Consider the following 15,129-nt stretch of genomic DNA (forward strand, 5'->3'; position numbering starts at 1 on the left):
TTATGAATTTTGGAATAGTTTCCAACTGTCGCCGCAACTAAAGTCTCTCTAGCCTTACTAAGTGCCAATTATTTCAGAATTTAACAGTTCATCAAAGTTCTGTAAAGGTTCTAATCAAGTTTAGTTATTATATCATTTTTTACCATTTGTTTCACATAACAGAACTTGAATAGAAATTTCACAGAACTTGAAAATAAACTTTGCATTTTGACGAATTGTTAAAATTCCATGATACAACTAGCCTTCAGATTTCTCTGAAAGAATATCCAAAATCTATATAAGTACAATATTTTTTTTCGAGATTCGCACATAGTCGTACCTTTGATAGATTATTTTTTTTATAGCACCCTAAACGCTAGGGATCTTTAGAGATGTTCACATTACATAAATCGTGTTATCCGGTTAATCCTTTGAAATTTTCTCTCCTTTCGATTGGACGCTTATAACAAAAAGTTACACAACGCAGTTTCCGGTGATAGAACCATGACATTAGGTTCCTCACTATTCGCCTCCAGTCCTCATTGCTTCCTGTCCTTCTCCGATCCTCTTCTACGCAGTTTATCTACTTCTTTCTCTATCTGCCTCTGGGTCACTTCTACCAAAACCTCCTATGCTACGCTGACAACAGCATAGTTCACGAGGGTTATCTTTTTGACAAACCCCCTTCCGCTCTTGATGTTCGTACAGCTCGAGAAGTTTTGAGACTAAAAGTTGACCGCCACCTCGAGAAGGTTCGTTCCTGTGTTAAGGCCAACCTTGTCAGTTTCAACGTCTCAAAAACCCAAAAGCGTATGATTTCGGCAAAGAGGGAGATCGATTCTCTGGTGTGATCTAGTCTGATGAAATTTGACGGATGCTCCCTCCCCAATAAATACTTCATTGAAATGCTTGGAGTAAGTATATCAGACCGACCCGAAGTATCGGGGCTCTATAGAAGCCCGAGTATATCTGGCTTCTAAGAAACTAGGCGTTTTGTATAGGGCTAGCATATTCTTCAATAGTAACCAGATGCAATGGGGAAATTCCGAGTCTGTTCTACGGATATTTTAATGGAACCTGCTCTGAGAAGCTAGCAGCATTGATACCAGGTGCATCGGTCGGTGCACGTGCGTGAAACTCGGTTCACAGTTTATGTTGGCTTCATGAGAACGGGCCGCTTCTTCGACTCGTTTTTGTGTAAGACGTCTCGTATGTGGATGGGTTACCGGCATCTGTTTTTCCTCCTTCATATAATCCGGGCCTTTTCAAGACCCGCATTAATAAATCCCTTCATACAGCCCCTACTTTAACCCACCTCACACCGCTACCCAACCGGGTGGCGACATAGCTCCTCTGCCTTTACATTGTAGAGACAGGGGCTCTTTTGTGAGGTGTCAAATAAAAAATAAAAAATGAAACGTGCATTTCCTTTGATTACATTTCTTAGGCCATTTGTAAATGGAGATACTTATGTACAAACGATTCGAGTTTTGTGCGCGTAGCATACGCGCCGCTCGTGAGTATCTACCATACTATTTTGCTAGAGTTACACGACGCGACGCGTCGAATACGGGTTTGACAGTTGAACCTATTGACAGTGCTGGTAGCACGCTACACAAGTTATCTTATAATGTTTTGAATAATTTTTATATAATCTCAGTATGTAAACGATTTGTATCTTGTTATTTCTAGCAAAGGCGTGAAGATTGAGGGAATCACGTGCGTGCAAGGAAACACGAATGTGGACAACGTGGTACTGAATGTATTGAAGGTGTTAAACACTGTTGACAGACTGGATGTAAATATAATCTAAACATTGTTATCGTCTTATGTTACCGATCAAAGTCTTATCTTAAACTATGTTTTTTATTATTTATATGTAGATAACAGAAGCAATAATACTTAACCATTACAAATGAAGATAATATTACCAGATTTAGTATTTACTACCCGGTTTCATCCGAGTTACAACGAAATATTGTGGCTATTTTGTATTTTTAAGATTTTTTAATATTATTTCTAGATTCCAGTGTACAGGGGTGCAGAAAAGTCCTTGACCATAACTCCCCCCAGTGACAACTACTACGGGATGGATGGCATGGGGGATGTTCCTTCGTCTTTCGTCCCAGATCCGGCGCTGCTGAAAACTGAACACGCTGTCACGGCGCTTTTGAGGATTGTCAATGAAAATCCAGGTGATTCATATGACCATATTAATAAACGAGTTATAAATTTTGTACAACTGTACAATTTAAAACACGTTTATTAGTAAAGAGTGTGAGTTTAAGTAACGTATTGCATTGAAATGATGAATAGAAATACATAATTATATTGGGTAAATTCTTAATTGATATAATTCTTGAGCTTTAAATGTCTTGAGGTATTTCATTCAAAGTTGACACGAACACTACTTGCAGATGCATTGCATACAGTATGAAATGCATCTGTGCTTGAAACTGTGTTGCATACAGTTTCAAGAATGTTATTCGCCTTTCCGAAAAGAAAAATGCTTTTTAATTGAAAAAAATGTTTATTTTAAATATCACATTATGATGAAAAGAAAACGCTTCTTTTACTTGAATAAGTGTAAAAACTTTCGGAATGTTATGCTTTGGCATTTCCTATTCTCTCTTTCTCGCTAAACAATAAGCAGGCGTAAGCAATACAAAATGCTGTTTCTCAGTGACGTATCGCAAGGACATCGCGGTCGGAATTGTATATTATGTACCAATACACACCATCCTGCAGTGGAGTGTCACTATTATCATTAGAATAGTTATTAAAGTTATTGGTCATAATACCCGTTAGTTACATGGTTCAGTTTCCCTGCTACAACAAATAATATCATTCTGTGGGAAACAAACTATTATATAACAAGTTATTTCCTGAACATTCAACGACATTAATTATTGCACCGGTGTTACTTTCCCATTGTTATAGCCTGCCATTTTTTAAACATTAAACAAATAACAAAACAACCTATATTATATTCTTTCGCTAGAAGAAATGTTCCATTTGCCGTCGTAATAGATTTAAGGTAAATTTGAATTCGCAAACCACAATATTAAACCTCAGAGGAATAAGACATCATATCTATTTACACAATAAAAATGAATTTTATTTTTATGTAAGTACCGCACAATAGTCTAAATTGATCCCAACCGTCTGGAGCCAGAGGGACTATGGCATGCCCAATTGAGGCTGAAGGTAGAGGGGAAGGGAAGGAGATGTGGAAGAGGTAGGTGGGGAATTACCTGGCTATTCAGATCTAGTCACCAAACAAGGCAAATGGCAAGGCAAAGTAATAAAATAAAATTATTACTTGTGCAAGCCAGGATTAAAGCCCATAACCCCCGGATTCGTAGTTAAGAGCCTTACCCCTCGGCCACTGATTGATGCTGTCATGACTAATTAACAATTTTAATGACAAGTTTTTGATTAGTAAGTATTACTACTATGATTAACATCACTGGAAATTTATAATTTAATCTATAATATAATAAATTTATATATATATATAAATATATATATATATATGTAAATAAATATTATTGATTGTGGTATTGTTAACTTTTCTCCAAATCCATACGGCAAACATACGGTAGGTATTGAAACGCTAAACAGCATCAGAGATGTGTGGTAAAACCATAAAATAAATGTGGATATAGCACAGACATAGGAATTAATAGACGAGAAGATAATGGCGAGGGGTAAAATCAACTGTTGAAGAACGAAGGGAGTGAAGCTGACTGTGATTCGTCAATAAATCAATCTGACAGTAAATAGGCATCTCGCATTATAATATTACCATTTACTTCTTAAAAGTAAAATCTGCTTTTGAATGAATAGACATTTTTACATGGGAGCGCAAATTACTCGCCACGTTATGAACAAATTTGCGAAGTCCAAATTCGGCAAAAAAATTCGGTTCTATTTTCAGAGTCGAATATTTCGTTTAAGTATTTAGTTAAGACACTTTTATAAATGTTCATAATTTACTTCCCAGCAACCAACCAGCTTTGTGTTTCGCGTCCAGACGTTTCTCGATGTGATAGTAACAACTGATTCATATTATACGATGTGAATATGCTTAAAATAAAGTAAAATAATGCTTATATATGGAATGTAATACGACAATTGGGTTTATTCTCTTTTTCACATCTATTTTTACAAGTTTTCATAGTACAAGTCAACATTTTGCCGTGTTATTTCGTAAAATGAACCGATGATGCCTCGACCATAGTTCGCACAAGAATGATGACGTCACGTTTTCAAATCTCACTTGAGGCCATACGCGAGCACAGCCGGCTCCAATGGAACCGGTATGGGGAGTGGGGATAATACGCTTTTAATCACTTAGGGCAGGTCTACTAATATTCATATGTCTATGGGATATAGGAAAAAGTAAAAACAATATTTATAAATGGATTCTTGTAATATAGTTTGAACATGTAGAGCCGATAGACTGAAAAAGTTTCATTTTTAAGAAAAAACGTTTTACGCACAAATGAATTAATGAAGTAGTCAAGGATGCTTTAGGAATATATTTAGATATATGGCAGTGACACATGGAATAGGTAGACGAAAGACTAAATGCAGTAGAAACGAGATCCATTAGGCATACGAGTGGTAAAACCATGTACTACTCTGTGATTTTTTTTAGATCCACAAGGAATGAAAGAAAATGAAAATGCAAGCGTCATGTCAAGAGTCTGAATAAACCAAGGGTGTGTATGAATATGGATGAAGCAAGGAGTGTGCACGTGCGAACACCAAGTTTTTGAGATGTATCGTGATATTTTGAATAAGTAGTGTACCAAGAAAAATTGTGTGATTTTCGATCGTCTCTTGTGGGGAAATAAGTGACAGTCAGTTTTATCTACAACAATTAGAAATGACCTATTTAAAATTATCCTGTAAATATTTTTAAGTGGAAATTTCCAAATCCAATTACAAAACTTTAAAATTAAAACAGACTTCATGATATTTGCCTATCAGACACAGAATATGAGTATTTATTCAATGAAAACAGTTTTTCTGGTTTTTATTTAACTTGTTTGTTTCTTGCGTCGACGTTTTTTGCAGGTCAAATAACTCTGCTGGCACTTGGACCACTAACTAACGTGGCTCTGGCGGCCCGACTGGACGGTGGCTTTTTGAAAAAACTTAAAAAGCTAATTATTCTCGGAGGCAGCATCGCAGGTAACAATTATTATTTGCGTCCTTTTTTATTACAAATCACCTGTACCGTTTGATTGCTAATATTATGAAATGTCTTTTTGTACATTGTATGTGGGGTAATTTGACTACTGTAAATTTAAAGTAAATACCTACGAGTTAAGCGGTTTAGTACTTAGCTACTTAAGTTTGTTGTTTTTATTGATATTTATCCACTTGATTGTTGGTTTATCGCTTTTAAGTGAAAAACGTTTAGATAAATCATTTAAATCTTAATACCGATCAATGTAATATATCATTGAAGAAGGAGACAATACTAACAAATCTAAATGAAACATTCCCGGCAATCCTGGGTTCAATTCCTAGTTGTGCCCGTTATCTTTATATTTTCTGTGTCTTGTTCTGTTTCATATTTAGTTTAGATTCGTTAGCATTATCTTCTTCTTCAATGAAACATTATACAGGGTTTTCCAATAAGAGGTGCTATTTTGAATATCAAGCTATTTCGGTAGATGTTACTTTTGAAGATGTCATTTTTTGACATTTGACAAGTAGAAACTACGCCATTAATAAAAATGGAACGATACACGCTTCAACAGCGCATTGAAATGATTAAAATTCACTTGAGTGAATCAAATGCAAATCATCTTGAGTGATGAGGCCCATTTCCACCTCGGTGGCTTCGTCAACAAGCAAAATTGTCGCATCTGGGGCTCGGAAAACCCAAGAGTTATTGTTGAAAAGCCTCTCAATTCTCAACGTGTGACTGTTTGGTGCGGTTTATGATCCAGCGGAGTCATTGGACCTTACTTTTTTGAAAATGAGGCTGGAGCAACAGTTACGGTGAATGGATTGCGCTATCGAGAGATGATTAATGATTTTTTATTGCCGGAATTGGATGGTATTGATCTGCAACGAAACCATTGATCTTTTACAATAGAATATCAAAATAACACCTCTTATTGGAAAACCCTGTTTATTTTTGAAAGGCGTGTAAGCGTTTTATCTCAAAACATCATAAAGCGTTTATTTCAGTCAACCACTTTCCCGCAGATGGTTACTCCCTCGGGGCTGTCACAATAATTCTTTCTTCAAGGATTTATTTTAATAAAACAAGCTACACATTCTAGAATAAACACTTATTATTATTATTATTAAAAATTAAGTACTCTAGACCCTTAGTGACTCTGCAGAGCAGAGATTAATATAAGGGTGCTGACTGTGATTTAGCAAAGTATAAGTATTATGATAATAGTGAAAAAAAAATTAAGAAAGAAAGGCTAATCTATTAAATGAAGACAACAGAATGAAAAAAGAGATCATTTGATACCACATAAATCAAAACAAAATAATAGTTCACTGGGGTAAAACATAGTAAGAAGAGAAATCGTACTGGTCGCACGCAGGGACAGGGTCTATCAACCACCAAAGAGGGGAGGTCGAAGGCAAAATACATATAGATCATAGGTGTTTGAAGATTTTGAATTGATTTTTCGCTGGCAACCCGAACCTTATTTTTTTTGTATTACATTTTATACTGTTGTTGTTTTCGGTAACGTAGATAATGTCTTTTCTTTTGGAATCTTTAATGTATCATATTTATATTATTATTTTACACTCACGCACATAATTCAAGTTGTGGTAAAAATATATACTAACCATGTTTGTCTCAGATTGAGAATAAATGAATGAATGAAATATCTAAATAAATGCAATAAAAAATTATATACTCACCAAAAAATTCAAACAAATTTTAAATCGCATGTTTACTTTAAAAAAAACGTAATTATCCTGAAGTCACCCCTGCTACTATTATTTTATTTTCTTTTCTACTTTATAGAGTAATATAACAATTATTTATTTTTGTAACCAAATACTCATCGCACAATGAGAAAAAATTTCGTAAATGGATTGATTACCTAACATTTATTTTACTTTTACCGGTATATATTATTGAAGTTACACCTATCAATGTATATTCTATCGCTGAAGAATATGGTATTACTCATAAATCTAAAAGACAAGAAAACGAGAACACAGAACATCAAAAGGTGACGGTCGCAACTGGAAGTCAAACCCTTTGGAAAGGAACTTTGTATTACCGGGACAATGTCTATAACCACTCGGTCACTGTGACCTGATTTTCCACGTGATTTTTGTTGATCTCAATCCATCAACTATTTTTCCGATATGTTTCGTTTCGATTTATAAGTTGTATCTTCTACTTCATGATTAAATAAATAAATAACAGTAGATAATTAAATAAAGGTCTTAATAAGCCATTTAAAAATATTTTCCTTTTTTTTCCATTTTTGTGGTTGTTAGGTAGGTAATAAAATCTTTGTTTTCTAATCTCATGTTTACTCTAAATAAGTATTTTGTCTAAAGGTAGAGGAAACGTGAAGCCAGGGGTAGAATTCAACTTCTCCGTGGACCCAGAAGCTGTGCACATCGTATTTAACGGTACCGATACGAACCCTAACTCTATCTCCTTACTCTCATGGGAAGCAATATTAACTGCCAAAATAACCTGGGTAAGGTCAACCTTCCTTTTAATATATTGCCTGCTTATAACCAATGTATTATTATAATTATTGCGGTGATGTAATTCGGCAGTAGTTTACTGAATATTATGAATATCGTTAATTAATACCAAGTGGTATATTAATATATTGTACGATTCATTTGAAATTCGTTAAAAGTCGTGGCTTAGAAGAGGTTGAATCAATCAATGATTCAAGATCAGGCTTTGACTTTTTTCGTAATAAATTAATGATTTGTTCGAATGAGGAATTTAGGTCTATTTTGTTTACATTAATCTCTGACTAAGCTCTAACTGACGGTATTTTTAATGTACGTTTTCTTAGTAAAAAAAGGTAGTGGCGCCAAGAGATTTAGAATCAAATGAAGTCATCTAATTGTTTATCTTCCTGTCTATCCTTGTCGGCATCCCAGGTGTTATCTGTGACGCCATGTTAAGCAATTGCCAGTGGAAGCAAGACATTACGTCGAGATCAAATCAATATTCGGGAGATTCCCTTTGATTGTCATTTAGAACGTCCTGAAAATGAGAAAGTTTATTGTTTAAAGGCGTGGAGAAAGAACGTGCTGGGAGCTCTGCAGTCTCCGGAAGCGCTATTTATAAATGCCATTGAGCATATTGAAGAACAATCCGATGAAGAATTATGGCATCCCGCGGACCCCATGGCGGCTGCTGTGTTCCTGGAGGAGGCATTGATAGTTGGAAAGATGGAGACCTATGCTATTACATCTATCATGATTGGTTAGTATTCAAACCATTCACAAAGTTATTTTAATATGAACCCTTTCAATGCTTATTTGGTTCGCACTGCACTTACTACCTACCAAGTCTTATTTGATTCGCACTGCAATTACTACCTACCAAGTCTTCATTATAAAGCGGAAAATATCTTTTTGTAGTTCAGCAAAAAAATTGGGATTTATTCTCTTCTACAAATGTTCTTCGGGCGCTTCTTCTCATACCTTCCCATCCCGCATCAATCTTCTTTCGAATCCTTCAGTTCTACTCGGTGTACCTAAGGGTTCCTTCTACTTGACCACCTAACTTCTACACTATTCTACAGGAATAGGCGAGTATCCGATACTGATGTTGTGTATTTATATCTCGAACAACTTATCGCGCATAGTCCGTCCACAGCTCAAAACGTCATAACTAACTTTCATAACCTAACTCACAACTTCTGCAAGTGACGATGAGACTATCATTTTTTGTGAGAATGTGAATGTATTGCGGTAGTCGCGAAGATACACGGAGAAAATTGAGTATGGCTGATTTATTAAAATACTGTTAAAAACGTGATGGCAAGCCATTTCCTAATTAAATATTAGTACATTCAGAATATATCCGAATACGTATTCATAGAGCTGCGCTTTTCCTGACACAAGACGAAAAGCAACAATATTAGAATTTTTATGAACACGTGTTCAGACATATTAGACATAGTTTGTTAGGGAATCTGTAAATTCATTCGGTATACGCCTGCAGTCCCGTTTTTAACAGGAATACGAATAATTTAACCAGATTTTTAGTAAATTAGGAATATTTTATATCACCAAGTTTTCTTACTATACTTCAATCGTCGAGTATCGGATACTTGCATATCCATATGGAAGAGAGGACCAAATGACGATCTTTCCACATCTAACAAATCTCAGTTTTTGAAATTAACGGAAGCTCACAATGATTTCGATTTATCTTTAGAACGGAAAAACGGCTGTCATATGTCATAAATAATTCTCCTCTTAGCCATCTATTTATAGACATAGCAATGATATCAGCAAGAATTTTTTCAATGTTTACAGTTCCTGTAAATTTATGGAATTGAAAACTTACTAATCGTTCGCAATTTCCCTTGTAAAAAATGAAAGAGATTGATGAACAACTTGTTGTCTTGAATGTTTTTATTCCCATTGAACATTCGTCATTTTGCATCATCGATTCATCATCAATGATTTACTGATACAAGTCAACCTGTTTTCAAGATGGCAATTGGACTTGAAGATCTGGACTAAATAAATTGATGTTAATAGCGGAACTTATTTTTTGCCACTAGTTTTACATGTTTCTACAATGATGTCAGAAAATGTCGCCAGGGTAAAAAAATATATTTTTGTGCTCAATTAAAGCAGAATACAATCTCTTAAGATTACTTGAAGATACTTTCACAAGTTAGTGGATAACTAGAATGGAAAATTAAGATTCAGGTCATTAATTAAATAGTAGTCGATTATAAAAAAATACAAAGGAGGCGAAACTAGTAACCCATGGTGGAGTTTTGCTGTCAACCAGGCAGAGAGGGGCAAAAATTCTCTGAATAAAGAACAAAAAGAAAACCATTTGCGACCGTATTCATGGGGATATAATTGATATGATATATAATTTCGGGAGGGGATTGATATGATATATGATTCTACATGATGGTAGAAGTAAAAAAGATAACAAACTTTTCTAAATTCCACCTTGTATATATATATATATTTTTATAATAATGGTAGATCAATATAAGTGCAATGCGAAAAGATTAAGCGGGGATGATTAGTAGGTTTAAAATAAACACTGTAAAGTGGATGGGCAGGTGTGTATGTTATTAAATACAGTTTTCATGATTTTTTACTAAGACACAAAAAAAAATTACTAGCTTGAAATAAATTTATATTAATTCAAATGTATAATAAACTCCATATTTAATTATTTTGCTAGCCTTCTTTCTCTACATCTTCTCTCGACACACTTTCTTCATTCTTATTATATTATTATTACTTACACCTGTATTTTATAAGAAGTCATCTTAAATCATTACATAAAATTAAGATATTGTAGGTATATGGAAAATTCACATACGTTATACGTATAAACAATAACTATTTAAATTTAATATTCATGACTGTTACTTAAATGATAATAATGATGGAAGAAGGAATAAGGCTTTCACGGAAAAACTTGTCATTTGTCTTGAAATATCAATCAATTGTATTTTGGAGAAATGGCCGTTTGAGGTGAGTTGTGTTCTTAGGCATACAAAAAAATATTTTTTAGGCTGAATGATTCAGTTTATGATCGTAACAAGAAGAGTTATTTCGAGTCTTATGTGGAGTACCTTCTTACCCACTTATCTGAGCGCCAATCTTTTGCTTAAATTGTCATTTTTAGTTCTGTAACCACTTGTTGATTCACTTGAGACAACCTCAGCGAGTCGATGAAACTTTTAGAAAAACGGAGGCGACTAAATTACTCTTCAACTTGTGTGTCTACATTATTGTAACGGAATATATACTCATACGGCCTTCCTAAGTGCCAAACTAATAACCTCCAATAAATCTTGAACGCCATGACAAGGCACGTCAGTCATTATACTCATCGGAGTCATCACTGTATCTAATTTTCCGCACAATTAAGAACAAATTCTAAATCGTCAAGAAAAGATTTGGTTTGGCCATTGATGAAATTTACTTTGAATAATTTATGGATCATCTGAACTGCGCACGTCTGTAAATATCCATTTACGATGATCAAAACACAATAATGTTTGTCTCACACGAAAGCCATAAGTTATATCTAGAGTATGCTCTCGTGCGAGACTAGCTTAACGACAATGAAATACTTACAAAGGCAATCGAGCTTTAAGAATAGCAAGTTCTGAAGTTTGAAATGAAACATACATATTTTGCTTATTTCAGAGATAAAGATGATTTCATTAATGCTTTAAAGCATCCTTCGGTTGATATTTCACACTCACTTTATATCACCATTACATTTTAATCCATTGCTTGTTTCCTTTTTCTTCCCATTGCTGTGCATGAAAAAACCTCCCCGTCTTTCCAATATTTCCTGTTTGGGGCCAGGATTTACACCGCACTTTTAAAACCTCTTGATTAGGCATCAATTTTTGAATGAGTGAGTCAAATATTAAAAACAAAAACTTTTCTAGGACCGACTAGGGGAGGAATTGCAGTGGACTATGACAATACTTTGGACTCTGAAACAAAAGCAGATATTGTAATGAACTTCAACGCCAAGGAATTTCAAGACTCACTAATGAAGCATTTTAATTAATTTATATTAAAACAAACAAAAAAGTTAAAAACCTTTTCAATGTGTTTTTTATGCTTACCCTCTGGATTTGTTTTATTAGAATTTTTTTAAGTTAGTCACACTTAATGGTTCAGTTAAATTAACCAGTCACTACCTTAACTTTGGCAGGTAATCAATAATGCACTGAAGTTCTCATTAAAACTCACTTTGAAAAAAGCTCTATTGTTCCTAGATCCGTGAATGACCAGTAGAATACATCTCAAATATGTGTATAAAATCGGCATTTCTTCGAAATCAGTGTAAAGAATTCCCCTATTTTTATGACTATGAGATGTCGATGGGGTATTTCAGAAGCTTCTCGAACAGTAGCGTGTGTCATCTACTGATTACAGTTACTACTGGGAGGACAGATGGGGCAGAAAAGGTACACCTGCAAAATGAAATGCGAACAGTGAGAAAAATGAGTATTGCTAATTTATTAAGAATATCTTCAAATTATTGTTAATCCGGTTAAAAACGAGATTGTAGGCCTAAACGGATGAATTAACAGGTTTCCCGATAAATCTTTAGTAAATTACGAAAATATTATCACGTTTTCGGAACACGTGTTCATGAAAACATTTCACATTCTTAAATTGATGTTTTATTGAAGGCCTGTTAATTTAGCGTGGGGGCAAAAATTGATTTCACTTCGTGCACGAATAAAGGAAATATGAATAAAAATCGTTTGGATATCGATTTTAACGGAAAAGTAGTTTTTATTTAGTTTGTGAATAATTTTTTGAAAGAAGAAAAAAAAAATAAAGATGCGAAACTGCCATTGCTATAAAAACGTTTTTTTTCAAAAGTTGTTTACTACATAAATAAAACATACTATCTTTTTTTAAATGTAGAAAATTGCAAAACCTTGACTTTTTATCGAAATAAATATCCCGTTTTATTTGAATTTTTCAAGGTATGAACAAATGACCAATAACTTAATTGCGTGCAAGCCATAAAACTGTTATCCGTATGTCTAGTCAGAAGCCTAATCGAATACAACTCAGTAGTTTGGTCTTCCTCTTACAAAATTCACATTAATAACATTGAGAGAATACAAATAAAAATTCTAAATTAAATATCCCGCTAGAGAACAAACATAATCCTTTACTGTTAAATACTCTAAAAATTCATATATTAGAAGTCAGACGGAAAATAAATTATTTAACTTTCTTATTCAAAATACTAAACTCTAAATTAGACTGTTCCGAAGTCCTGCAACTTATAAACTTACAAATAGCCACAAAACACCACTATGCAATACTCTATTCTCAACATTAATTCTATTCTTAACATTGTCCGATGCAGCGGTTTCACACTAGGGTAAATCAATACTTGGTGATATTGATGAGTGAATTTTGTGGATCATATTAAACCCTATTCTTACCCTATTCTTGAACATTTGGTAGTCTTTTTGTAAACCCATCTGATCACTTTATAAAAAAAAATCTTGTATTTTTATTTCAAGAATGTATTTTTTGCCTATTGTAATTTTATTTTTATTATTTCTTTTTCATGTTTACTACTAAAATCATTTTTAGTAGTAAACGATTAAATATATTTTGAAGTAATTAACAAGTTTATTTCAATTCTAATCAAGCGAAACGATAGGAAAAGTTTAAATTTATCCAAAGCATATTTTTTGTATTCATAATGCAAACCGATGGGTAGAAAAGTTTAATCGAAAACAGTGATTTGACAGTCTCAAAAAGTACATAATTACGAACGAATATCCGATTAGTTAAATTAGAAAACTCTTCCATCATAATATGGATTAGGCTGGGTGGCAATAAAAACATTATACACACTACACACTTTCATTATATGGGGTAAGGCTGGGTTGCAATTAAAACTCTTCTATCACAATATAGGGTAGGGCTGGGTCGCAATTAAAACTCTTCTATCACGATATGGGGTAGGGCTGGGTGGCAATTAAAACTCTTCTCTCACAATATGGAGTAAGACTGGGTGGCAATTAAAACTCTTCTATCACAATATGGGGTAAGGCTGGGTGGCAATTAAAACTCTTCTATCATAATATGGGGTAAGGCTGGGTGGCAATTAAAACTCTTCTATTATAATATGGGATAAGGCTGGGTGACAATAAAAAGTTTTCTATCATATTATGGGGTAAGGCTGGGTGGCAATAAAAGTGATATAACACAAACTTGGTTAAATAGGTTAGTTTTTTCATCGCTTTTAATGACTTTATATAACTTTTTAAAGGTGTGTTGAATTGTCACTGTGATGAGTTATCGAGGAACCAACTTATAGGTATCAATTATCAAGCAACATAGGCACAATGCATTACTGATTCTTGTATTACATTTACGTACAATAAAAGTAACCTAGTGGCAAATACATGTATTTTAAAATAGCGTGTGAGAACCTTGCTTGCAATAATTAGAAAATTTTCTGCTCAATAGATGAACCGTTCGCATTGGATTATAATGATTATGCAGACTACAGTGAGTTATTTTACTTGCTGAACGCCAACTTTATTAATAACAGATTTAAATGTAGACAACAGGATACGTTCAAGCAATTTCAAGGCTTTTTTCCGATCCTTTCGAGGTTATTATACTTAGTTGGCGTTTGAATATGAATGCAGCCGAAAGCCAATAATAACTAACACCTTCAATAACATAAAATTTAAATATTCTTCTTTGTGCTGAAGTAAATACTTACTAACCTATTTTGAGTGGACTGTATGTGTTAAAAATAAATTACATTATTTGCATTATTTGATTTTCACGCATTCTTAGCCGTGACCCATAAAAATCAACGATATTATTTCATCGATAATTAAAAAAATATCACATAATAAACTAAAGGCACCGCACGTATTTTCATTGTAAATTTGGTAGCTGAGAGGTTCAAAGCGTCGCTTTCCCACCTGGCCGTCGTGGGTTCAATCTTCTGCTTGCTAAGGGAAAGCTTCGTTTTTAGCTTATAATTATGGTAATAGAAGAAATTAAAACATTTTCAGGTTATTCGCAATCGAAAAATGTTTCTTTTTTATAGTCCGTATGAAATCAACATCACCCGCGTGAACAAGAATGCGGCCAATGGAAGTAAGCAATACCGCTCCCGCGCCGCAACGACCCATGTACGGGCTCCAACAGAAATATATGGAATGGAAAGCTCTCGGTATCACGCTTTCTGCCTGCACCTGGTTTATGTTAATTCCTTACCGACCCGTGAGGGAGTGGGCAAGAAATCCAGAAATCTATGTGTCAAATTTGCGCTGCCTTTTATTTCTAATATTTCTGGGTCAACTCTACCATTTTCAGATCGCACAGTCATTTTAACCAACTATATCCATTTAGTTTTAAGGAAAGTAGGTACAAAATAGATCT

The 15,129-nt window shown here is 34.1% G+C and overlaps 1 protein-coding gene across 1 annotated transcript in view; it reads left to right on the forward strand.

The window, feature by feature from the left end:
- Positions 1 to 15,129, forward strand: part of LOC149421717 (uncharacterized) — a 35,277-nt gene that overhangs the window by 1,486 nt on the left and 18,662 nt on the right. Inside the window, exons 3-8 of the mRNA XM_089634687.1 lie at positions 1,672 to 1,777; positions 2,003 to 2,174; positions 5,065 to 5,181; positions 7,546 to 7,691; positions 8,248 to 8,440; positions 11,628 to 11,695. Of these exons, the coding sequence (XP_089490813.1) occupies positions 1,672 to 1,777; positions 2,003 to 2,174; positions 5,065 to 5,181; positions 7,546 to 7,691; positions 8,248 to 8,440; positions 11,628 to 11,695 (802 nt within the window). The remainder of the gene's footprint in view (positions 1 to 1,671; positions 1,778 to 2,002; positions 2,175 to 5,064; positions 5,182 to 7,545; positions 7,692 to 8,247; positions 8,441 to 11,627; positions 11,696 to 15,129) is intronic.

This window comes from Hesperophylax consimilis, chromosome 8 (assembly GCF_061612785.1).
Source record: "Hesperophylax consimilis isolate HC1 chromosome 8, BYU_Hcon_1.0, whole genome shotgun sequence".
NCBI classification, from domain to species: Eukaryota; Metazoa; Arthropoda; class Insecta; order Trichoptera; family Limnephilidae; genus Hesperophylax; species Hesperophylax consimilis.